Source organism: Centruroides vittatus, unplaced genomic scaffold (genome assembly GCF_030686945.1).
Source record: "Centruroides vittatus isolate TY-2023 unplaced genomic scaffold, ASM3068694v2 contig_1258, whole genome shotgun sequence".
In the NCBI taxonomy this organism is placed as follows: Eukaryota; Metazoa; Arthropoda; class Arachnida; order Scorpiones; family Buthidae; genus Centruroides; species Centruroides vittatus.
In genome coordinates this window covers 22,826-49,159 of record NW_027120806.1, presented here as the reverse complement: position 1 = coordinate 49,159, position 26,334 = coordinate 22,826, and the positions used below count along the sequence as shown (strand labels likewise).

The following is a 26,334-nucleotide window of genomic DNA, read 5'->3' as shown; positions in this document are numbered from 1 at the left end:
TTCATGACCAATAACTTCACAAAATCAGATGTTATACCTACCAGTACTCTAATTATTTAATTTGTGAATTTATCAGTTATTTCATCATTTAATCACACTCAAACAATATCCTTTGCTCTATTAGGTTTTCAAGATAATAATTAATTTATAGAATTGAAAATTTCCTTAATATAATTTAACTAGCCTTTAATCTGTTTATATTTAGTAGATTATACTTTCTACAATTACATAGTACATAATTTTCTTGAAGGGTTATCACACAATTGAAACCATTATTGCCTTATTTACAACCTAAAATGCATTTCAGCCCCTGATGTTAAATAGCCCTCATCAGTTATTATATATATATAAGGAATATAAGGTTTATGGAAGTTTGTATGCATCTTGTTATATATAGGGAAAAAATATATTGATATATAATTACCTAACTGATAAGGGTTATTTAACACTAGGGTTATGACCCTTGTGTGATGACCCTTCAAGTGAATTATGTATCTGTAGAAAGTATAATGTTTTTTCTTAATATATTAGGTCCTCAATTTTTTCAAATATAATTCACATTTTATAACATTTATATTAATTAGCCTTTAATCCCTTTTTTAATATATAATAAAATATACAAGTACATAATACTGTACATCATTTTAATGAAGGGTGATCATACACTTGAAACATTTAATTCCTTATATGTCTCCTAAAAATTTTTTGTCTTGTATTTAAATGAGGATTACCTAACCGACGAGGGCCATTAACACCAGGGACCAAGATATATTTTAGGAGGCATATAAGGCATTAAACGTTTCAAGTGTATGATCACCCTTCATTAAAATTATGTACAGTATTATGTACTTGTATATTTTATTATATATTAAAAAAGGGATTAAAGGCTAATTAATATAAATGTTAACCCTTCATTAAAATTATGTAGTACATATTTGTATAAGTATATTGTATTATATTTCACAACTTATATTCTAGTAGAGTATCATGTTTCAGAAATTTGAGATAATTTAGTGAAATTTGTTCATGAAAATATTCAGTTCTGTAATATATAATCATATAATATGAAGGAATTAAATACACAATAATTTTACACATATAAAATATTTTAAAATTACTCACATGGAATGCACTTGACATTATGATATCTCTAATAACCATATTTTTAGCTGGATCACTTCCGTAACAACAATGTTGAGAAACATGTTCAATAAGTGCTTCTCGAACTTCTTCCTCTGTTAATCCTACTCTTCTATAATAATATAATTCAGTTTCATTGTATTAAAGTCTTAAATGATTGTTTTGTTAAAATTTTTACATTTTTTATATCGAAAAATTCTATATTTTCCTAGCTGTTCAACTATCATCTTGTATCAACAGTCATCTTGCTAATTTTTAATTAAAAATGGCATACCAGGTAATGTTGGTGTCACTGATTTTGATAAAACATAATGAGGATATAGTGCATTCCCAACAACTGACATGTGCCAAAAACAATAAGGCACACTACTCAAAATTAAATGAGAAAATTAAAATTTAATATTGTAAATTACTTAAAACCTTTAGAATTTCCACTATTTATAGAGTGACTCAGTGGGGGCATGCCAGTTTCATAATCATAAGGTTGGTGTTTTGAATCTCATTGGTTTTGTGGCCGCCAGCACCAGAGATCTAGAACATTGTCTGGCAACACTTCTAACAAGTTGTTGGCTGGCAATGTGAAATAAAAAGAAAAAACGGCGCAAAAGTTTGTTGATTTGCCCGGGTGTAGCCTGAGGATGTAGACAACAGCTCTGATTTTATTTAATAAATTTAATGAAGTTTTTTGTTACTGTTCATGTGTGACTGCTTAGTGTTAGTTTTTTTAAGGATCAGTAGGATTGAATGACAAAGTGGTGACCTGAATGTGATCCAATTAATGAACTACTTGGACTTTCGACTGAACTGAATGTCGAACAACTCTGTGCCTATGAAGGAACTTTTTTTGACAGGATATGCAGGTATGATCAGTTTCTGAACCATAAATTCAATAAGAAGACTAGAAGTATGTGATTTGAGCTAAGCCTAATCCAAGACTATCCCGTGCTTTCCCTTGTAGCTGCATAGTTAGGCGTCCAGAATGGCAGAACAGAACGAGCCGGAAATTGGACATTACAGGTAAAAATGCCTATCTTTACTAAAACCAATATCAAGTTATTTTTTGTGCAGTTAGACATGGCTTTTGCCATTAATCAGATTACAAGTGAAAACAGTAAGTACAACTATTTAATCATTTCCCTGGATGTGGAGATTCTATGTAATGTCAGTGATTTAGTATTTGACCGTCCAACTGAGGCCCCATTTTCTAAACTCAAAAGATCGACTCCTCGAAATTTTCCAGAACTCTGCTGCTAGAGGCTAAAATTCTGCTTGAAGATCTGGTGTTAGGGGATCAGAAACCCTGAGTTTTACTCCATAAAATGAGAGAGCTTTCAGCAGCAAGATTATCGAAGAATTTCTTAGAAACTTGTGGCTCCAATGTCTCGCCAAAAATATTCAGACAGTCCTGGCTGTTAGTGGTGATGAACTAGACAAGCTAGCCACTCTTGCTGACAAGATTGCTGAACCTACAGAACCAACCCAACTGTCCAGCATCAACTTAGAAGCCAAAAATCCCACAATCAAAAATCTTGAACTGGAGATTTTAGAACTCACAAGGAAGGTTGCAGAACTTAATGTATCATGTACTGCTTGCTCCCATTATCGTAGTACAGAGAAAAACTGACATGACCCGAATTCGAGGTACTGCATTAGTTCACGCTCTCGAGGAAGAAGCCTCAGTCATCAGGGATATTGTTACTACCATAAGTTTAGATCAGCTGTTAGGAAATGTCATTCGCAGTGTTCCTTCGACTGAACTGCTGATCAGGGAAACGAGCTCCAAAATATAGCCATTTGTTTGTGTATGACAACAAAATGCCTAAATTTCTTAATTGAATCTGGAGCAGGTTTATCAATATATGCAGACCATCAAAATCTAACTGGGCTTCTCCCCTCCATATGGTGTCGAAAAGCCATAATGATTGGAGACTGGAACCTACTGGAGACTATCGTGCCCTGAATAGGATAACTGTTCCTGATCACTATCCATTGCCACATCCATTTGATCAAAATTTACACGGAGCCTGAGTATTTTCCAAAATCGATTTGGTTAGATCATATACCAGTTAACCCAGATGATGTGCCAAAGACAGCCATTACAATGTCATTTGGTCTATTTGAATTTGTTTTCCTCCCTTTTAGTCTCTGCAACACAGCCCAATCAAGCCAACGATTCATGCATGAAGTTCTGCAAGGCCTAAATTTCTGTTTTTCATACTTAGATGACATCCTCATCACTAGCACCTCATGGGAGGAACCTTGTGTCTCTTAATACACCTAGTAGTGAATATAAATACAAATAAAGAGAAGACACGGTCTCGGAATACATATTTATAACATAATTTATTGTTGTTTATTGTGCATTTATGTTACGGTCTACTCTCAATGCTACACTGTAATATATTATCGTGTTGTAATATATTATCGTTAAATGTATTCATTTTGTATTTTACACTCCATCTGCGCTACATCTTCAGTCACATATCCTGTTATTATTAAACAATCAATTGATTGTATATATTTAGTTAACTCTGTATATCCATTCATACTCTGTTATCACTTTTCTCATTTATTTTAACATGTATACACATTATTGTTTATACTTATTGTCTATCTTTATTTATATTCATGTATACTATTGCCAGCTATGCCTAGCAGTGCTGACCATGTACTTTTGTGTGCCTTAATAAAACAATTGAATTGAAATTGAATTGTTGGTCCATTGCGAGAGAACGGATAGGGGTCTACATGGGATCAGACCTGTTTGTATGTGCTCCGTTTCTTCCAAAATTTTTCTGTGGATTTTTAGCATTACAGACATAACTGAATTTGTTACATAATTCTTAACTTACCTTTGAACAGTTTGAGTATTTGTAGGAGGAATACTTGGACGACTTGAATTAACTGGTGGTACTAGTCTCTCTAAATAAAAAAAATTTTTTTAAATTATAAATATTAAAAAAAATATTATCAATAATAAAATATTAAATTGATAAATAATACAAAACTGCTTCAATTAAAATATGTGAGGTTTTTATCCTATTGACATTCTCTTGGTGAGATCTAAATGGTGGCTGATGCAAACCTCAACTATGCTTTGATTCTCCTTAGTAAAAGGTCAATGTTGTGTGGATCTGGGATGAAGAAAGGCAATGCTCATATGTTTATATCTTTTTGTGTATTTGTGTACAAGCATTATCTCTTACCTGATTCTATTGTATTGAACAAATGCTAAGGGAGTATAACAATCCACAATTTATCCAACTACTTAACCACCAAAATTTTGATCCAGTAACTGACTACTGTGGCTACACGCCATGCTTAAATTGTATATTTTTATATGTAATTATATCGTTTTCATATTTTATATTTTCTATTTCCTTTGTTCCTTTCTTCCCAACCTATTTATCCATTCTTCTGGAATGTACCTATTGCTCTTACCCTTTCTTTGTTATTTCGATGACTCACCCCTAAAACAAAAGAGGGAGTGCAGCCCTGAGGGAAGAGAGAGGAACACGTGGGTCATTCTGGAGCGAGAACTCGAGTTGGAAGGAGCGATAGTGGAGTCTCCCTAGTGCGCCTAGTACCAGAAAGATAGGGACAAGGACGATTTGAACTGTTTTAGAGAGTGAGAAAAAGAGAAAGTGTTCGCCGATCCCCGTTCCACCGTGATACTTCGGCCTGTAGGTTTGTCAATCTAGTCGTGGGTACTCTCTTCCCTTCCCATTCTTAATATTATCTTTCTTTTATTTCTTTGTTCTGTATAATAGTTTTAATTTTATAATTTAAGTAATATTGTCGAGAATTTTTATTGTACACTAGAATTAAGGTTTATAAGGTTTAAGAGATATTGTTGGGAAAATTTTTTGTACCAGATTCAGTATTTGCTCGTGTATTGTCGGTGGGAAAAGGTGTTTGTTGGTATCCCCTGTATCCTGTTTATTTACGAGCGAAGAAAATAAAACTCATTGTGTTTTGTTTCCCTCAATTTCGTTTCGTTGTCTTCATACCGCTCGTTAACCTCACACTACTAAACCTTTCTTGACCTTTATTTCCTTTAGAGCAGCGGTTCCCAACCTTTTTTTGACCAGGGACCACTTTGATTTCATTGTTGTTAGCAGGGACCACAAGGTTTAAGAAAAGTAAAAAATAAACTGTGTTAATCTAAAAATAAACTTTAATCAAAACTTTTAACATAATCGTTAAACTCAAGACTAACATGCTTTAACAGTACTATTATAATAGAAAACAACATTTTTAGTAAAAATTAAATCCAGTTTGTATCAATGTGGGAATAATAATTTAAATTGAATAAAAGTTTTAAATCTTTCGTGGACCATATTTTAGCTCTTGCGGACCACTGGTGGTCCGCGGACCACTGGTTGGGAACCGCTGCTTTAGAGTAACCTGTTTTTCCTGGAATCTTTACTTCTTCATAACCAGCAGGGAAAAGTTTTTACTTTTCTTCCCTTCTGGGAAATGAAAGATGATGGTGAGAAAGTTATTACAAGAACATCCCTCTTTTGAGACAGATGTTCCTAGTTAATTGGATGATGGGGTAAATGTTGAATTTTGTAATTTCTTGAGTTTTATTACGTGACATTTCCTAATAAATATTTTATTTTAATAAGTAATCAAATTCTCACAAATATTAAGACTAAGTTTATAAAAATGTTAGAATTTTTCAATAATAAATTAGTTACAAACTTAATAATTTAATTAATATGCAGATTAATTAAATAAGGTTTCCATTGCTATAAAATTAGTTTGAGATAAAGCAGAATAATGTGACTAGTTCTAAAAAAGTAGTAGATTTGTTTTAAATCTAGACATGACTTCCGGTTTGCATTGGAAGTTCATATATAGTTAATCAGGGCCTACTGCCCCTAATCTGGTCTTGGATTTCATCTAACTCTGTTCTCGAGATTAAAGAAAGACAGACAGTCAGACGGATATAGATGGATGACAGTGGAAATTTATAGATCTGCAGACCAATATCATGTAACTTTAAGTTCTTAAGTATTTTTTCTGTTTCCTAACTGCAATGTGGTCTTGTGTTATCATGGTGCAAGAAAAAATCCATTTGGGTCTTACTCTGAAAATACTTATCTTGTCTGCTCTGGGCGGTTCACACTCAACTGCTCACACTTCACTGAAATAATTGTTTCCTCATTATACACAACCTTCCAATGGTAAAAATTCAATCACCGATTGCTGTTTTGTATGAAATGAATCAGACAAGTTCATGTTTAACATCTTATTTACTAGAAAGCTGAATATGCCACTTTACTTTGAAAAAGCCACACATGCCAGTCAAGATATATATTGATTTCTGTATGTTTAACTATATGCAGAAAGTTTCCTTGCCTCAGATTATCAGCTCATTACTAACTAGCAAGTGATGTATGGTATGTATATTCGTACAGCTCTAACAGTGATTATCATATTATCGTGTCATTTTTTATTTTTGTAAAAAAAGCTTTTGTGTGAGTTACAGCTTTAAGATGAAATTTTTTGTTAATTTGTGACCCCTATGGATGTAGGCCCAAGACATACATCTCATATACTTATGCAATAATTCACCACTGGATCAACTGATCAGGCTTTGAATCTACTCATGGCTACTACATGATCATCAAGTGTTTCTATCCCCAAACTTCATGGTATGCTACGATAGGAGACCTTATTTATCAATCGTCATAAATAAAAAGATTTATACTAAATTAAGTAATTATATTTATTGTTATTATTATTATTATTATTTAATTGCACATGTCATCCCTACAAGAATGATTGTTATTTTTTAAGTTAATATTGCTACATATTAATTTTAATAAAAATATTTACTTGGTGTAGTTGTAACTCCTTCATATCCTGGTATACTTGTACTTTCCATTTTATCTAGAGAAGTTGATGACGGTTGAACAATTTCTGTAAAATAATTTTTAAGTATCATTTAGATTATTGAATATTTTTCTAAATATAAAAGAAACAGACTGAAATATAGAAATTTGTATCTTTATTTGCAAAAATATTTTTCAAACCATTGAACACTGTGAAAGGTTTTTAGACTGTGTCTCTGTGTTAAGCACTCCAGTGTTACTAGAAGTTGTTATTGCGTTACATGAATTTAAAGTTTCCACTTTGAGTTAGAAACATCAATTTGTTCAAATTATAAGATTTGACTCAATGGCTTTAATTATTTAATGAGTAATTAATATTTAAATAGTTAGACACAGGTAAATTATGAAATACACAAGGATTCTTAATAAGAACCAAACTAAACTAAAGATAAATGAGAGAGAATAGGTCTTTTTATTTATTAAGTACTTTTAGACAATTTATAACCAACCTACAATAGCAATCTTATCATTGTTTTTCATGTATAGAAATTTGTAACAAGATACACAATGCAGTTATAATATAATATTAAGTAATTCAAAGAACATTAAAATATGAAAATAATCGCATGATATGTATTTATAATTTAGAAAATACAAGGGAAGTGGTGCTTCCAAAGCTTCCATGGACGGCACGCAACTGCTATTCTATTAACAATTTTTAAATCCATTTTCATTTAAGCTAAGATATATATGTTACGGCCAAAGCCCGAAGTTTTGCCAGTTCCCGAACTGGCTGGTCATTTCGCACTTTGGCCGAGCGGTATGGCCAAGGTCTGATGTACTCGAAATGACCAGTGTATATGCTACTTTGGCTGGCCATTTCGCAAAGGGGCAGGTAATCCCTGGCTAAAATTCGATATGCTGATGCAAGACTGTCCAGTAGGCGGCACATCTTTTGACGGTGTTCTCAAACAACTGTGAGGTCGCCAAACCGCGTGTAATGTTCTCCAGTTACAAAACAATTTTCCCAATTTATTGTATAAATTATGCTTACAAAAACAGTATCTTCTGTCCAAGAATAGGATAATGTGATGGATGGTTGGACAGTTGGTCAGTTGGATAGTTGAACAATTGATCAGTTGGACAACTGGACAGGGTGCAGTCGTGTAATAGCTCGTGTCAAGAGATATGCATCATTTAAAATGTTAGAGAAACAGAGAATATTTTCACTATGTAGGATGCCACACAGTATCAAAATCCAGTGGAGAAGCTGTCCGTGTCTTTGAATTGGTCATTTTTATAAACTTTTTTTGGGTTCCAGATCAATCATTTTGATTGGTCGATCCTCCTCACCTCCACTTTCTACAGTAATTAGTCTTCACTCGTTACCTAGTGTAACGAGATCATAACCTGGATTGCAGGATGAGTCAATGTGGTGTCTCCATTCAATCCCAATCAAAGATGGTCGATCTTGGAACTTACATCATTCTATTGTTTTAATTCGAGAAGTTCACTTTTCTAAGAATTATTTTTAAACATGCCCTTTTATGGACATAAGTTTTTATCTTTCTTCTCTTATCGGTTTTATAGAATAAAAAATTTATAAATATAGTTCTGGCTTACTTCCACAGCCTCACACAACTGTATTCCAGAAGTGAGTTTTTCGTTCTGCACGAGAAACTGCTCACACTAGAATCGGTTGGCACAGAAGAAAAGCTACTATGAACTGTCGCATCTCACCAATCAGAGACAGGTGGCCAAGGCTACATTCGATGCAATTATACTACTAAGTGCACAACAGATCACCACAAATGTGAAAAGTACAAACGGTGTGTAATTCGAAATATCACGAAAGTTCATCTTGTTATATAAAGTGATGGCAGAGATTGATAATTTACTAAGATTAATAAGCATAACACATAATTTAATTTGCTAATTAATAATCAATATCAAGTGTGAAATTATACAGACCCACCAAAATCTGCTCGTGACTTTTTCTTCCGACTTTGGCCAATCGCTCCATGCCATTTCTCAAACTGGCTGGCCAAATACCAAAATCAAGAAACGATCGGACATTGGCCAGTCAATTTGCACTGATTTTGTCGGACACTCCCACTTGGCCAATTTCGGGCTTTGGTTGTAACATACATATAAGTTATAATAAAACAAAGATATGTAATAAAGAATATAATGAAATGTAAATAATTTTTTAACCAAACTCATGTAAAGTGCAGTGCAGGTGATAATTTAAAAACTAAACTAAAAACAAAAAACCGATAGCTGTTTACAATATTGATATTGTGTGTACAGTGTTTCTAGAACGAATTTGGTTTATTCGTTTCTTTCGATCTCAATTAGTTAAATTTCTTGTTATCTATTTTATTTAAAGTGGTTTGGTATTCAGGGCTGAATTGTTAAAATTCGTCAGCCAGAGATGTAAGATTGTTCTGTTTTCCTGCTGACAGATCCAGGAGATTGATAATTTAAGAGTTAATGTAAGTAATGGTTTATAATGATTTTATGCAGAGGGACCAGTTTTATTAGAATTGAATAATAATACATCTTCCTCATAAATAATTGAAGAAATGCTGCCTTAAAGATTTTTTGTCCCAAGGTGATATTTTGTTCGATAATGTACTCAACTTTCTTAATGTACATTAAGAAAAAACATTTTAGAAACATTTTTAACAAATGTTTTTAGGACATTAAACATTGCTTTTTCAGATTTAAAAAAATATATTTATCACAGAAACCACATAATATTATCATGAGAAATATTCACTAATCAATTATTTTTCAAAAACATCTCATTTATATTAACTAAATTACTATTACTAATTTTTAAATTAATTATTGTGAAGGTTTCTGCTGTATAAGATTTGTAACATAATAAATGTTTTAATAGATAATGATTATTTGCTTAGAAGTACAGTTGCCAACATTTGCCAACTACTCGCCTGGAGGATTGCCCCTCAAAATAAACAGTCACAATATTTTATTTATTCAACAATTATATTATCATATACGAGTACAGTATATATATTTATATATAGTATTACACAGTTAACAATCCAACATTATTTTATATAGTAATATAATTGTAATGCTTCTTATTTCTTAAAATTATATATTTTTTTTCTGATTTTGCTACTTGCAATAATTTTTTTTTGGTCACGTTGAAATAAATAAGAATGAAAAGCTTCGCAGCTCACGTCGAAATTAATTCGAATGCCTAACTCTGCTTTAACGAGCTCCACTCTCATTCTACTTCTATCATTTCTCCAAGCAGATTCCATTATAGAAAAAATTCTTTCCACAGATGCATTGCTTACAGGTACGCTTAGAACTTTGCCAACAATTTGTTTGATTTCAGTCACATCAAGGGTTTTCAAAATAGACACCCATATTTTTTCTGTTGATAACTCCTCATTTGAAAGTTTTTCTAAATTGTTATTTTGAATTAAAATTATTTTGTCATATAGAATATCTTCATTATAGTAATAAGTATTAAAACTTTATCACAAAAAAGGATATTTTAAAAAATTACTTCTACAGACAATTTCAATTTTTACTTAGAAATAAATGAATTCATTTATTAAAGGAGACAAACAAAAATTTATTTGAAAAACACAAATATTTGTTTTATTTGGGTCTCTAATTAATAAAAAACGACGAAACACCATTTTAAAGTGCATTTTTATTCAAATAATATATTTATAAATAATATGTAACCAAAAACGCATCCAAGTCAAATTTCTGTAGCCCAAAAAGTAGCCAATGCGCCAAATGATATTTTTTTATGCGAAACTGATAAAAGGATAGCCAAATTTTGCACAAAGTAGCCAAATCTGGCAACGCTGCCTATGGTAGCGAAATATGGCGACCCTTCCAGTAATCTCGATGACATGAGTGTTTAGTAATGAAATGTAGATGGCGCTTATCGTAATGATGATTTTGTATGCAAATTTTCAACAAAAGTTTTCGATCTGGAAATATGAGGAATAATGTGAATGTTACAGAATAATTAACAAACCGATTTTAAATTTTAATATTAAAGAAGAATAAGTAAAACATTGATATTCCTGGTGAAATTACTAGTAAAACTGGAGACTGGATAAATGTCACCAAAACTGGAGTCTCCAGGCGAAAATGACACGGTTGGTAACCCTACTTAGAAGACTACAGAAAATTATTTTCCTCTTCTAGTTGATGTTTTCCGTCAGCAGGAACAACAGCCATACAAGATTGTCTGAATATATTAAATAATAAGAATTCAACTGAAAATTTAGTGCATATTTTATAATTAGGATAATGTTACCTATGGTTCCAAAATGGCGGCTCGTCTCTGATTCCAGCAAATAGAAGAAAGGAAACAGTGGGATGCACGTTCTAACCTAACCTAACCTAACCTATTCTAATAAATTACCATAATTATTACCAACAAAATTATTAGAATAGGTTAGGTTAGAACGTGCGTCCCCACTGTTTCCTTTCTTCTATTTGCTGGAATCAGAGACGAGCCGCCATTTTAAAACCATAGGTAACATTAACCTATAACTATTATTGCTTTTATAATTCCGGACACTCTGTCGTCATCAATTCTTTTTCCTTTTATTCGGGGTCTCCCCCGGTCATTCTGATGCCAATTTTTGGCCCCCTCGATGTGGGTTCCTGTCCGTGGTGAGGGGACCTCCCAGAGATGGTTTAGTAACTCTTCTTTACCATCCCTGGGATCTGAACGCCCACCCACGTGTTTGCCGTGCGTGGTGACCCGTATGCCGGAAAGGGGGATCCTGGTAGTTGAGGGGCAACATACCGTCCCCAACACACTGCTTTGGCCCCTGCTTCGGATAAACGGGAGGCTCAAATCAGGCTCCGTTTGAGTCAATCGGCTGGTCGTTGAGTCATCCTTGACCTCGGCTTGGAGTCAACCGATCGATGCAGACCGGGCAGACACGTCAGACAAGGTGTGCTCTTCTCGACTGCATTGTGAGGGTATAGCTCCTGGGAAACCCTGGTGCGACGGTCTATGGGAGTCTCCCATGTGACGGCATCCCCCTGTTGGGCCCCATGGTGGGTGGGGTCACTAGGAGCTGAATATACATTCTTAAATATGGATTGCAAAAACTCAATTCAAGCGACCAAAGTAAAGACCTCCAGCCAACCTGCTTACTTAATAGTACATGCAACTGGAGAAAAACCCCTTGCTAAGTGTTCCCTCTTTTTGATTCAAAAGCTGTTTGAATCAACCATTCGGCATTTGAAAAAAATTCAAAAATTGAGGTCAGGGGACTTACTTGTAGAAACAGCCTCTCCTCAACAAACAACAAAGCTTTTGTCAAGTACAACTCTTGGAGACATGGGAATATCGGTCACACCACACGGAAGTTTGAACTCATCACGTGGTGTGATATCTGAGTTTGACTTGATGTCTGAAGATGAATCAGACATTCAGATCGGCCTCTCGGACCAAGGTGTCACTTCTGTCCGACGCATTTCGATCCGTCGAGACGGCAAGTTGATACCCACTAAACATTTAATTATCACATTCAACAACCCGACACTGCCATCTTTCGTTACAGCAGGATATCTGCGCTGCGCAGTTCGTCCGTATATTCCAAATCCGCTGCGTTGCTTTAAATGCCAGCGATTTGGACATTCCCAGACCTCTTGTCGAGGCAAAAACTTGTGCGCACAGTGTGGAACTGAAGGTCACAACAGTACTGAATGTAAAAGTACGCCACACTGTGTGAACTGCAAAGATGCCCATCCTTCCTACTCACGAAAGTGTACCGCATGGCAAAGAGAAAAAGAGATCCAACGGGTAAAAACTGTGAAAAACATCTCATATCCAGAGGCTCGTCGTATGGTCACTCCAAGTGCACCTATGCAACAAAAGACATTTGCTGCCGTGTTGAAATCTACTAACACATGTGGGGTTCAAACAGAGATTTCTGTATCCCCAAGTGAATCTTTTACACGCCATGCGAAATGTTTAATACTGTCATCTATGAAAACACCAGAACAGGAAAGTACAAAAGCAAAAACACCTCTACCAAAAACTGGGATAACAACTAGGAATGTGGGTTCCAAAAAAGCGAGTAAGAACCCACTAAACAAACAGAGAGTGAAAGCAGCACTCTCCAAATCCAAAAAATCGGAGGCTCAGTCGATGAGTGAGTTCTCTGATATCTCTGACGAAGAGAATAAACTGGAGGTGACCCAAACAACATCGCCTCTAAAAGGAAAATCATCAGTTAAATTGAAGAGGGACACTTTTGCAAAGAATGCTGTATCAAACACATAATGGATTATAAAATAATTCAGTGGAACTGTCGTGGTTTCCGCAACAACTTCTCTGACGTTAAACACTTGACATCACCTACCACATCTCTCTGCGTGGCACTCCAGGAAACACATTTAAAACCTGGAGAAAAAATATCTTTAAAAGGATTTGGACTCTACCGCAAGGATGATGATAGCCACAACCGCGCCAGTGGAGGTGTGGCTATACTGGTTTCAAACTGCATCCCGTCCTTACCGGTACAAATAACAACAGAGCTGCAAGCTGTGGCAGTCAGAATTTCTATTGGAGTAACTGTCACAGTTTGTTCCATATACTTGCCACCAGATGTCAGAGTCGAGGAAGATGAATTGGATGCCTTGGTTGAACAACTGCCGACTCCATTCCTTTTACTTGGTGATTTCAATGGCCACAATCCAATGTGGGGCAGTCTTGACATAAACCGTCGAGGCAGGGCCATTGAGAGATTTATAGGCAATCACCAACTGTATTTATTTAATACTGGAGAAGTGACATACTTCCACGCCCCAACAAGAACATTCACTGCCATTGATCTTGTGGTAGTACACCAGTATTTTTTTGTATATTTCTAATATATATGTATATATTTCTATACTTTCTTCCTTCTTTGTTCTCGATTCTTTTGTCTTTCAACTTCTAGAAGCTTCTTAATATGGGTGGTGAGTCACCTACTTCGAAAACAAAAGAAAGGTGGTAACCCTGAGGGTAAAAGTAAGACAGGATAAGCTACTTTTGGCTGGGGCGTCGGAGGAAGAAGACGCAGTGTAGTGTTCTCCAGACTGTTTTAGCATCAGTTGGAGAGACATTAGTCAAGCTAAGACTGAATATTTTGATCTCAGGACTTCTGAAAGTTATAGGAAGGTTTTTAACTGAAGATATTTACGTCGTTTTTCCTCAACCCTCAAGAAAGAAATATTTCGGCCACCACCACCACCAGAGTGTTCACCAATTTTGGGTACCCTTCTTGTCTCATCCTATTCTCTATCCTTCACCTTCTTCTCTTTTTGTTTGTTAGTATAAGTAGTTTAGTTTTTAGATATAAGACTTCTGTGTACCGCGGTAAATTTTATATTGATCGTTTATCTTTATCTTTTGTCGCGGGGATCGCGTCAACGAGTTCTGTCTGGGTTTAGTGTTAATTGATCGTACAAGAGTACGAACGGACTTTACGAGGAGCATCGGAATATATAAGAATCCTGATTATTGTACAGACCACGGGTGTAAATAAAAAACGTTTTTATCTTATTTCCTGGTATCTCTTTGTTAGATCATAAATCACCACGTGCGTGTGTTAACAATCTATCATTAGCAACCCCGAATCTGTTTTCAGCGTTTACATGGGAGGTTGGATCTAATCCACTCTCTAGTGACCACTTCCCAATATTTTTAAAATATCGAGGCAGAGAAAGCTGTGAAACAGCCCGTCCACCACGCTGGAAATTTGAAACGGCAGATTGGCCTGCATTTTCCTCTTTGGCTAACATCACTGAGGAAATGGTCAATGCTGCTGATATCAATGACGCAGTTGAATTTGTCACTTCCAGTATTATTGAGGCAGCCGAAAAAACAATGGGGATAACATCAACCAGATATCCAAAACATCCGAAACCATGGTGGGATCAGAATTGTGAGGCAGCATTTAAAAAACAAAAGAAAGCATGGGGGATTTTCAGAAGATACCCCACTGCTGAGAATTTGATAGCTTTTAAAAAAGCAAAGGCAAATGCCAGAAAAATAAGGAGGCAAAGCCAAAGGGATTCCTGGAGGAAGTATGTTTCTAGCATAACATCTTCCACCAGCTCAAAAGCAGTCTGGGATAAAATCCATAAAATTAATGGGAAATATGCTTCTCACTCTCTGTCCATGCTGGAAAATAATGGCACAATAATCAGTGACATAAAAGGTATTGCTGATTTGTTGGGTGAAACATTTTCGTCTTCATCCAGCAATATTATGTATACAACAAATTTCCAGGCTTATAAAGTCCAAAGTGAAAAACAATATCTAAACTTCCACTCTCCATCTAATGAGGAATATAATGTGCCATTCAGCAGAATAGAACTATGTACAGCAATCTCTCGCTCGGGGAATACTGCTGTAGGGCCGGATAAAATCCATTACAGCATGATTAAAAATCTGTCAGACAATTCCCTTAGTAACCTTCTGAATCTGTTCAACAGAATATGGACAGAACATACTTTTCCTGACTCTTGGAGGCTATCAATTATTATTCCCATACTCAAACCAGGTAAAGACTGCAAGAATCCCTCTAATTATAGACCAATTTCTCTGACTAGTTGTCTCTGCAAACTTTTCGAGAGAATGGTAAACAGACGCCTGATGTTCCTCCTAGAGGAAAAGAACTACTTTTCACCACATCAGAGTGGATTTCGTAGGAACAGAAGTACCACAGACAATTTAGTAAACCTTGAAACATCTATACGCGAAGCGTTTGTAAGACGACAGCACTTAGTGTCTGTGTTTTTCGATATAGAGAAGGCTTATGATCGCTGCTGGCGATATGGAATACTCCGTGATCTGCATGAATTTGGACTGCGGGGTAATCTGCCAATTTTTATAAAAAACTTCTTGCAGAATTGAAGATTCCAAGTTAGGATGGGCAACACTTTGTCTAGGCCTTTCACACAAGAAGAGGGTGTTCCTCAAGGTTCTATTCTGAGTGTGACTCTGTTCCTAATCAAAATTAATAGCATAGCTAAGTGTCTTCCTCCCAGTGTGAAACACTCCTTGTATGTGGATGACTTTCAGATCTCCTGTCAGTCTACTAACATGAGTTTTATTGAAAGACAACTGCAAACCTCCCTAAATCGCATAGACAATTGGTCCAAGATCAATGGTTTTACTTTTAATGCAGAGAAGACCTCGTGCATCCACTTTTGCCGAAGGCGTGGTTTGCACCTGGACCCTGAAATTCACCTAAATGGGGTTAAAATCCCAATGGTCAATGAAGCAAAATTTTTGGGTGTCGTGTTTGACCATAAATTGACGTTCTTACCACACTTGCACAATTTGAAGAGTAGATGTTTAAAATCTCTGAACCTTTTAAAGGTATTATGCTGCTCATCCTGGGGAGCAGACAAATGTTCGATGCTCAGGATATATAGAGCCCTCGTTCGCTCTAAGCTGGATTATGGATGTGTTGTTTATGGCTCTGCGCGAGAATCTACTCTTCGGATGCTGGATCCAATCCACCATCAAGCATTGCGTTTGTGCACTGGTGCATTTCGAACTTCTCCTGTTCAAAGTTTGTACGTGGATGCTTATGAGCCTCCACTATCTCTCAGGAGAGAGCAGTTGTCTTTGTTCTATTACATTAAACAGAAATCTCTGGCTAAACCTTCAGTTTATTGTAGAGTATCAGATACTCAGCTGAAAAGATTATTTACAGCTCGCCCAAGTTGTGTCCCTACATTTGACATTAGAATGGAGAATGTAAGCAGCACGATTGACCTGGACACAAGCAACATTTCACAGGTCGAGGTCGATAATATATCACCTTGGTCAACTCCTGTGATTAATGTTGACTTTAGCTTAAAGCAGTTTCCTAAGGAATCCACCCCGGACTACATCTATAGGCAGCACTTTGCAGAAATTCAACACCAGGACAGGAATTTAATTCCTATTTATACTGATGGATCGAAATCGGTTGATTACGTTGGCTCAGCCTTTGTCTGCCAGGATGAGATCGTGGCAGAACAAATTGCATCGAATTCTTCCATCTTTACTGCAGAGTTGCAGGCTATTTACCTAGCCTTAAAATATATAATTAGTAAAGGTCATCGTCGCTGTGTTATTTACACTGACTCAGTTAGTGCACTTCAGGCTTTGATCTCACATGAACCTAGTTCTCACTCTATAGTGATTAAAATTCGCAAACTGTTTTGCCATCTTATTGCGAGTAATATTCTTGTAAAATTTTGTTGGGTCCCAGGCCATGTAGGTATAAGAGGGAATGAAGAAGCTGACGCAGCTGCAAAGTCAGCAAGTCCTTCTCAGCATAGAATGTTTATTGAAGGAGGTGACTTGAAGCTGGTCGTTAAAAAACGAGTAGCAGAGAGATGGCAAAATGTGTGGAACGAACAAGTCCACAATAAACTTTACGAGATCAAACCTATAATAGAAAATTGGACACACAACAAACAGTATGATAGGAGATCTGAAGTCATTCTTACTCGTCTGAGGATTGGACATACTCGGCTTACTCATCAATACCTTTTAAAGGGTGATGACCAGCCAGTATGCCAGTATTGCATTTGTATTTTAAGTGTCAAACACATACTTTGCAACTGTGTTGCTTTTGACCAGAGTCGCAGACAGTATTTCGGAAATGCAAATTTGAGAGAGATTTTGGGCCAGAGGCCAAATCTTGATAAAATACTGAACTTTTTGAAAGTTATAAATATTAATAAAGAGATTTAACTAATTTATTTATTTATTTAGTATATATTTATATTTGTGTTGTACTGTTTGTTTGCACTTGTTTGTGTTTTTGTGTTGTATTGACGTTTTGTGATATATATATTTAGCTTTGTTTAATTTTGCCATTTGTCATGGCGCAGTATAGCCTGTATGGCTCTTGTGCCAAAAAACTAGAACTAACCAACCAATTTTTGGCGAAGTTGCCGATTGCTCCAATACGCAATTTTGTCTCTATTTCCCTCGGTGAGTAATTATTTTCAAGTTGTGTCACTCACGGAGGAAGTACTGTACTTTACTGTATAACTATATTTATACAGTAAAGTTCCTTGATTGCATCTATGAATAGAATTTTTCTTCTTTATGGGTTTTTAACAAAACAAAAAGCATAAAATTAAATTGAGATTTTACTAATTTTTAATTCGCATTAGCCCTGGTTCTCACAATTGAGAGTAATGTAAGAATAATAATTGAGAGTAAATTGGTACAACCTATTACAAATTGCATATTCTAATGAATAATTATGTCCCTTAATTTTTTTTAATGAAATAAACAATAAAGTTGAAGTTGATATTTTTATTTGTTGGTATTGCCTACTGTTTAATAAATAAGTACCAAACGGCAAATAATTGATTTAAATTTTATTGATATTTATTTGTTTATAAAAACATGTGTTGATGTTGATCATTCAATTGTCAATTAAAAAAAAAAAAAGCTTAATAAATTACCATTAATTTTATCAATTTTTTTTATCAAAAACAAATATCAAATAATAATAAAAACCAATTGTAAATAAAAATCAATTTTTTAAATTTCATCTGTTTTTTGACTGTAGTCGCTATTTTTTTACAGTTTAGGTACAATTAGGTTAGAAAAATTCTATATTTTGGCCGAAAGAGGGCGATTGGCATAGAGTCCGTACTTCTTTGTTCCAGTTCATATGGAGATTTGAGTCCGTACTTTCTGTATTTCTCCGGTTTATATGGAGATTCTGGCCTTGATACGCCTTTTCTCCGATAGATGGCGCCACCTCCCTGCGAGAAGCGGCCTGTCCGTACTATGTACTGTACTTCTCAAGGCTTGCTAAGTGAGCTTTTGGATTGTTGGCCGCGTTCGGCCAGTAAAGCGGGGCCAATGACCTGACTAGGGTAAAATCCCGGCGGGCTGCCGCGTACTTCGGGCATTGCACCCAGAAGTGTGCCGTAGTCTCCTCGTCCCCGCAATGCGGGCATAGAGTCCGTTATCACGTGATCACCTTCTATTCGGTTGGCGTATGAGGAATATCGACTAATTGTATACACGAGCGAAAAGAAAGAACGCCAACTTTCGAAGATTTCATTTCGTTGAAAAAATATATCTAATCGTAACGTTACACATCTCAATGTGTAAAAAATAACAATAATTATCAGAAATTGAACAGTTTGGAAAGGTAAATGTCGATTTTAAAGGGACTCAGTAAGTGATAGAGCATCCTTTCTACAATTATTGAATAAACTCGTAGGAAATCAAAAATAATACTTACATAATGTAATTAAAATGGACGACAATCGACTTAACACGATGACGGAGACGTAGTCAATAGCGCAGAACTTTTTCCGAAACTACTAGTTGATTTCTCGGAATTGTTTGTTCTATCCTGACTACGCCCATTTCTAGAATTCTAAACCCGTAAGGGAAGAGTTCGAAATGCGTGACAGTTTATTGGCTGGATTAAATTCTTGGCTCCGCTTACTAATTAGAGGTAGGATTAAGTAGAGGAAAACGAGTTTTCGTATTCTCAGTAATGAGGGAAGACAAAATACAGTAAAAAGTTTCTTTTTTCTTTATACGCTTGCATATTTCACACACAATGTGTAATAGGTATTTCTCGTCAGCTATTCGGATTTTTCACCGGATGCTCGCCCTCTGGTGTTTAAAAATAAAACTATTCCATCTGGGTCGTTTGATTAATTCTCGTGCATTATCAGCAATAAATATGAATAACAATAGAAAAAGCAAAGCTTTCTGTTGCGTTCCAAATTGCAATTTCAAAGATTTACGGGAGCCTAATATAAGTTTTCGTCTATTCTCACACGAAAAACAGATGATTATTCGGAAATCGGTCGGTTATATTTATGAGCTTCTCCGAATTGTGAAAGAGTGAATTAGACTTAAGAATTGGCAGTTTCCCGATTGTCCAACTTTACACGAACAAGTTATGCTGTCAATTTTAAAAGATAGTTTCTTAAAGTTAAAATGCCAGTTATTTTATGGGACACAGGGTCGGATTTAAGCATTTCGAAGCCCTAAGCTGAACTCTGCAAGTCCCCTTACCAACCCTTTACAATTTTAGAAGTCAATCATAAAAAGAAAAAAATTAAATCAGACTATCTCTCTGATTCAATACGGTTATTGGAAGAAAGAGATGCTAGGTTTCACTAGTCTTCTGTTTTATAACTGAATTTAATTAAATTTTTATACCCATTCCTTTAAAAATCTTTTTTAAAATTGGTTTTATCATTTTTTAAAAAAAAAGACCTTACGTTAATTCTTAGAAAAAAATTAACGAAATACTACACAAAATAAAAAGTAAAGTATGTTTTGTTGGTTTGTAAAAAAAATGTTTATTACAAAATTCGACTTTAATTTTTTTTTTTTTTTTTTTTTTGTTTGTACAAATGTTTGAGACTGCTTGAAAGTCGAAGCCTAAGCAACAATTTACATAGCTTTTTACTTGTAAATCTAACCCTGACAGGACACTGTCAAAGCTGATGTTTTTAACAAAGGGCACAAATATGCATAGAACGATCTCACTCACTTGCTTTGATACCACATAATGACGTATCCCACTAGCAATAATTGTTCTGCTACTATAAAATTTCTCGATAAACAGCTGCTGGCATATGCTGCTAAATGATATAGCAGCATATATCATTATATCGGGCAGTAATATATGATTAATTTTACATTACTAGTTACAAACGACCCAGATAAAGTAGCCATTTTGTAAAAATTCAGAGCCCTCTATAGTTCATGAAAAACGCGAATTGCAGGCTATTTAGCAACTGGCCCATGTGTTTTCATTTGTGTTTACCGTTCTAAGTTTCGATTCTCGTTTTACGTACTGTATTCGGATCAATTGAAAGTGGATTATATTTCCTGTAATGGCTTAGAAAAGACCGTCTAATTACCAATATATTGATCTACCGTTGAAATTTTGCAGCGGCTTAGAAAAGGAGAAAACGCCAGCAAACTCAGTAAAATTTATAAAATTTCACTATAGATACAGCGCAACACTGTCAGTATCGTCTACCTATTGGTTAATTTGCATATTTCCACAAAAAACTACCGTCTACCACGTCATATTTTATAAATTTGCATAATCTTTCACATTCTTTTTTACATCACGTTAAACGTCATTACGTATTACGTCAGTAAATTACACGATAGCTCCCTCTATCGCTATTACCTCACGACACCCGGATTGGAGATTACCGGAAGCGCCGCCATCTTGGCACCAAGGGTTACATTAACCTGGTTTTTTTTTTTTAAATGCTTATTCTGCAGAATTTGAACACTAGAAAGAAAAATTGGTAAAGTTTATCTGTACACGTTTTAGATATAACTGCTAAATAGGGTAGTTGCACCAGTGAATGTCCATATTGTTAGAAATTTGTTTAAAATAAGAGCCACGGCAAGAAAAACTAATCAGAAGCGCTGAATTACTGAAAATATACTACATTTCGAAATATTCTCTTACGCGTGATAGTGTTTGAAATATGGCAGCTTTTCTGAGATGTGTGTGTAAGGTGTAATCTTGCTTGCATTGTAATAAGGTAAGAATTGTTGCAAAGGATTCATATAGTAGCAATTTAAAATAATAATTTATTGATTTTCCTAAGCATTGAGTAAGGAAATAGTTTCGTTGATATTAAAGGTGTGTGGATAGGCGGTTTTGTTGATATTTAAAGGTGTGTAGATAGAGGGTGGATCTGAGAAATGATTCTTTTTCAGTGAAGGAACTCTTCAGTCATTTTAATGGTGATATAGTAATATGCATTATTTTCATTTTTTAGCACAAAATTCAAAATCTGTGAATGTTGTTTTATACTAATGTATGAGTGAAGGACCAAAAAATGACTTGTGCCAGAATATGACCATGGTTCAAAATTGTGTGGTCATTTATTGCTGCACATTTTAATTATTCATCTCAAACCATTTTAAACATTTGAATTTATTTTTATTGAAATAAATTCAAAATGGCAGATAAAATAAATAAAAAAAAGAAAGCCTACAGTCGTTTTCAATATAGTGAAGATTTGTGTGCAGCTGTAGAAGCAGTACGTGAAAATAAAATGAGTGCTAATAAGGCTAGCAAAAAATTTAACATTCCAAAAGGAACTTTAATAAAATAAATTATATGGGAAGGTACCAATGGAGCGAAAAATGGGACCCGCAGCAACATTAACTAAAGCGGAGGAAGACGGGTTGGAAAAATGGATTATTGGGAAAGACAAATTGGGTGTTCCCATGCATCCTGGTGAAGTAAAATACGCAGTTCAGGAAGTTATGAAAGATATGGAACGAAAGAACCTATTTAATAATTGATCACCCAGGAAAAAATGGCTAAAGCCTTTTCTAAAAAGTTACCCTAATGTAGCGGCAAAGAATACAGAAGTGATATCTAAAACTCGAGAAGTTACAGAAGAGATGATAAGGAATTAGTTTGAAAAATTATATAATTATTTCAGAGAAGAACATGCAAGTGATATCCTGCAAAATCCTTCCCGTATCTTCAATGCAGATGAAACAGGGATGCTATTTTTTTAAAAACTGGCCAACTTCTGGAACCTAAAGTATATAAGAACTTTTGTAACATTGCATCAAGACAAGAAAAACGGCGTATCACAGTTTTGTGTAAGTTTTCTGCAAGTGGCCAGTCAGTGGATCTTATGATAGTGTTCCCATACAAGAGAATTTCAAAGCATATTACAAATTCAGTTCCAGATGGCTTTACTGTAGGCAGAAATTATTCAGGCCGGATGATAAGTACCAGATTTTATTAATAGGTTGCAAATGTCTTCTATCCTTGGCTTCTGGATAAGAATATCCAGTTTCCCGTATTATTGCTCTTTGACGGATATAACTCCCATGTAAATGAAAAACTGTATAATTTTTGTGTTGAGAAAAGAATTCTCCTCTTTTGTTTATTGCCAAATGAAACTCATATTATCCAGCCTTGTGATGTTGCAATTTTTCGACCGCTTAATCGTCAGTGGAAAAATGTTGTCAGAAAACACAAGCAGCGATCATCAAAATCAGTTTCTAAAACTAACTTTACAGCTTCATTCTTTGAAACTTACAAGAAAACTTTGAAATTGGAAACATGGGTTTGAAGCATGTGGTTCGTTTCCTTTTGATCTAAATAGGGTGGATTATTCAAAATGTATTTCTGCTAGGCGTAAGGAATTGTTTTCCGAAAATGAACCTTATTTATCAATTAATTATGAACTGCAAATGATAGAAAATAAGATTCCACTTAATTTGTTATCAGATTTCAAGGAAGCCATTGCATCTGAAAACAATCAGATAAATTTAGAAAATTATTGCAATATTTCCTATCTATGAAATAAATCTTTGTATGAATTATCAAACCGATAATTCATACAAAAATTTGTAACATTGTATATATGACATTTTTGAATTAAATACCTTTTCTAAAAATTAATATTGTTATTCCAATTTCTTAATCTGAAATTTCATGAATGAATCAATACAATTTCCAACACATATATAGTATACAATAGTATGAAATTGCATATAGTATCCTAAACCTCTAGTCATTCACTAGCCTCGGCTGATCAGCTAATAGAGCCATATGGTCATTCACTGGTGATTTTTAAATTTTAAAAATATCGTGCCATTAATTTAATCAATATTACAGGAAATTAAAAATTCACTTTTCGAATGAGTAGTGCGAATTTTTGGTAACCGGCAGTGACCATTACTTGTGTTAAACGTCAGTTTGTTAAGTGATTATATTCAAATCTCTTTATCAAGATGCTTAATCGGTCATTTACTGGTGCAACTACCCTATCTTAAGGACGGTCAGATAAAGAAGTGTCAAGCTCACGAATACCGAAAGTCTGAGAAAAATACGAGAGATCCATAAAGGATATCAAGGAATTTTAAAATGAAATGTTGAACTCTGATACTACATTTACTGTACAAAGGTTCTTTTGTAAAATATAAATAGAATATTGTTTTCAAATAGCATTTGTTAGACATTAAATTTAGAAATGAATATTGCAAATGTGTATTGTTTTAATTTAAAATTTATTTTGTATACTAGTACTTTTTATATATTAACAGGACTTATTATACTGGAAAATATGGATGCAGATATTTGGTCTTACAGATCAAAAATAATGTTCTTTATTTAGTTCACCTGTGAACTAAATTATGAACTACACGCAGGTGAACTAAATAAAGAACATTATTTTTGATCTGTAAGACTAAATATCTGCATCCATATTTTCCAGTATAATAAGTCCTGTTAATATATAGAAAGTACTAGTATACAAAATAAATTTTAAATTTAGTTTAAAAAGGACACAAAGGCATAATAATTAGTGTATTATTTTACTTCATAATGTGGGTACCGAGGAGGTACGACGAAGTCGGACCTCCGTCTAGTTTCGGCTAACAAGTCGGAGGGACTTGACTACGAGTCAGAGATGGCTTATTTTTCTGTAGGGTTTCCCGCGGGGACGGAACTACTTTTTCAATCGGTCGAGTGTAGGAGGGAAAGGGGTCGTGGTAAGGCGACAGGCGATATTCGAGCAAAGAAGACACCAATTAACAAGATAACAACGTTTATTGGATATTAATGAGACGATACAAAAACTAATATCTAGGGGATGACATACCGTATTTTACGGACTATAAGACGCTACAGATTATAAGACGCACCTTAATTTTTAAGCAATTTAAAAAAAAAAAAAATACCTATAAGACGCTACGGACTATAAGACGCACCTGAATTTTGGAGGCAATTTTTCGAAGAAAAAAGTGCGTCTTATAGTCCGTAAAATACGGTATATATTAGTATATCCCTAACACGCGAGGAGAGAGTTCACATTGGCGGGTTCCATCCCTCTTAGGGAATCCGTAATCCAATATTCCGCTGGACACAAGGGTCGGCAATTCTTTTGAAATATAAGAATCGGTAATTCTCTTGAAAATACAAGGGTCGGTAACTCTTTAGGCACAAAAGTAAAATTTTACGTTAGGCACAAGGACAAGATGGAAAATCCAACGTAACTCGATTTCGGTCGACGATCCACTCCCCTGAGGGAGAAGGAAGCATCTTATATAGCTTTTTGATGGGAAAAGCGGTCACGTGATCTCTCGCGGAATGTGATCGGGCCATAGGTGTTCCCGGGATTTAAAACAATACGGCGAATTCGGACGTTAACTATAAACTCAAGCTGCGAGCTGATCTGCACACAGCGCGAGAATAATGGATAGTTGACATTTATACGGCGAGGGACACAATATTTTCTTGGTTAGGAATGTTTCTATCCAGGTTGTTTATAATAGGGAAAAATTATTACAAGTTTGAGTCTAATGGAATTTCCAGATCTCACAATAATATATACAATCCTTTGAATTTTTTGGTGAATGTTATGAATTTTCACATATTTAATTAGTGTCATGTGACCAAAAAGTTGGAAAGCGCTGCTATATAGTAATTTTTAGTCTATTTTACTATTTTATATTGTGTTACATAACAGATTGTTTTGTTTTATAATTAATGTATTTAATAAATTTGTATTTCTTTAGTAATCAATTTTCAATATTAAATAGTTTATTATTATTATTAGTTATTAAAAATTACATTTCTTATGATACTTTAAAGTTACATTTCTTATGATACAATAATTAATGCTTTTTGTCTATTAAAATAACTTTAGAATTATGAATTTCCAGCAAAATTATTTTCTATCAATTTATCAATACTTTAATAAATGAAATTAGGATAAACTCATATTTAAAATTTTTTATTTATAAAAAAATACACTTTCATTTTAAAACGTTTTATTTAATTTTTAACACTTGGGAACTATATTAAAGTTTTATACACAACTATTTGACTAATACTTTTTAATTTATCAACGTATAATTTATCTTAGGAATCGGTTTGCTAAATTATTGTATGTGTTTATATTGTGAGATCCGGAAGTTAAGTAATTAATTAAGTACAACGTGGGAGAAAAGTTTTTAGACGATTTACGATATTAATCAATATCTAATTGTTGACCAGTGAGAACGTCGAAAGTTAAACAATTTCTCGGTGTGAATGTGACGACGAGTCTAATTCCCATCGCTCAAACCGGCCCATCGATCAAGTGTCATCACTGCAAAACATAAGGTCACATGATGTAGTTCCCACACCTGATGGGGATATAACGGCCGCTCACTTGATCATCGGGCAATCGTTCACCAAGAAGTGTCTTATACATGTGTGTCAAGGGCGAATTCTCTGAGCTTGCTTGCTTAGCATGCGCCGCATGCTTAAAATCTTTTGTTTCGTGGAACACCCGAGGT

At 34.7% G+C, this 26,334-nt stretch overlaps 2 protein-coding genes across 2 annotated transcripts in view; one reads left to right on the top strand and one right to left on the bottom strand.

The window, feature by feature from the left end:
* LOC136988481 (protein SSUH2 homolog) overlaps positions 1 to 19,455 on the bottom strand; it is a 33,326-nt gene extending 13,871 nt beyond the window's left edge. Inside the window, exons 1-4 of the mRNA XM_067286348.1 lie at positions 19,268 to 19,455; positions 6,988 to 7,071; positions 3,993 to 4,062; positions 1,123 to 1,252 (exon numbers count right to left, since the gene is read on the bottom strand). Of these exons, the coding sequence (XP_067142449.1) occupies positions 1,123 to 1,252; positions 3,993 to 4,062; positions 6,988 to 7,036 (249 nt within the window). The 5' untranslated portion in view covers positions 7,037 to 7,071; positions 19,268 to 19,455. The remainder of the gene's footprint in view (positions 1 to 1,122; positions 1,253 to 3,992; positions 4,063 to 6,987; positions 7,072 to 19,267) is intronic.
* LOC136988504 (uncharacterized) lies at positions 12,097 to 13,290 on the top strand. The gene has a single exon (XM_067286383.1). The coding sequence runs from the start codon at positions 12,097 to 12,099 to the stop codon at positions 13,288 to 13,290; it is 1,194 nt and encodes a 397-aa protein (XP_067142484.1).
* Positions 19,456 to 26,334: the final 6,879 nt, after the last annotated feature.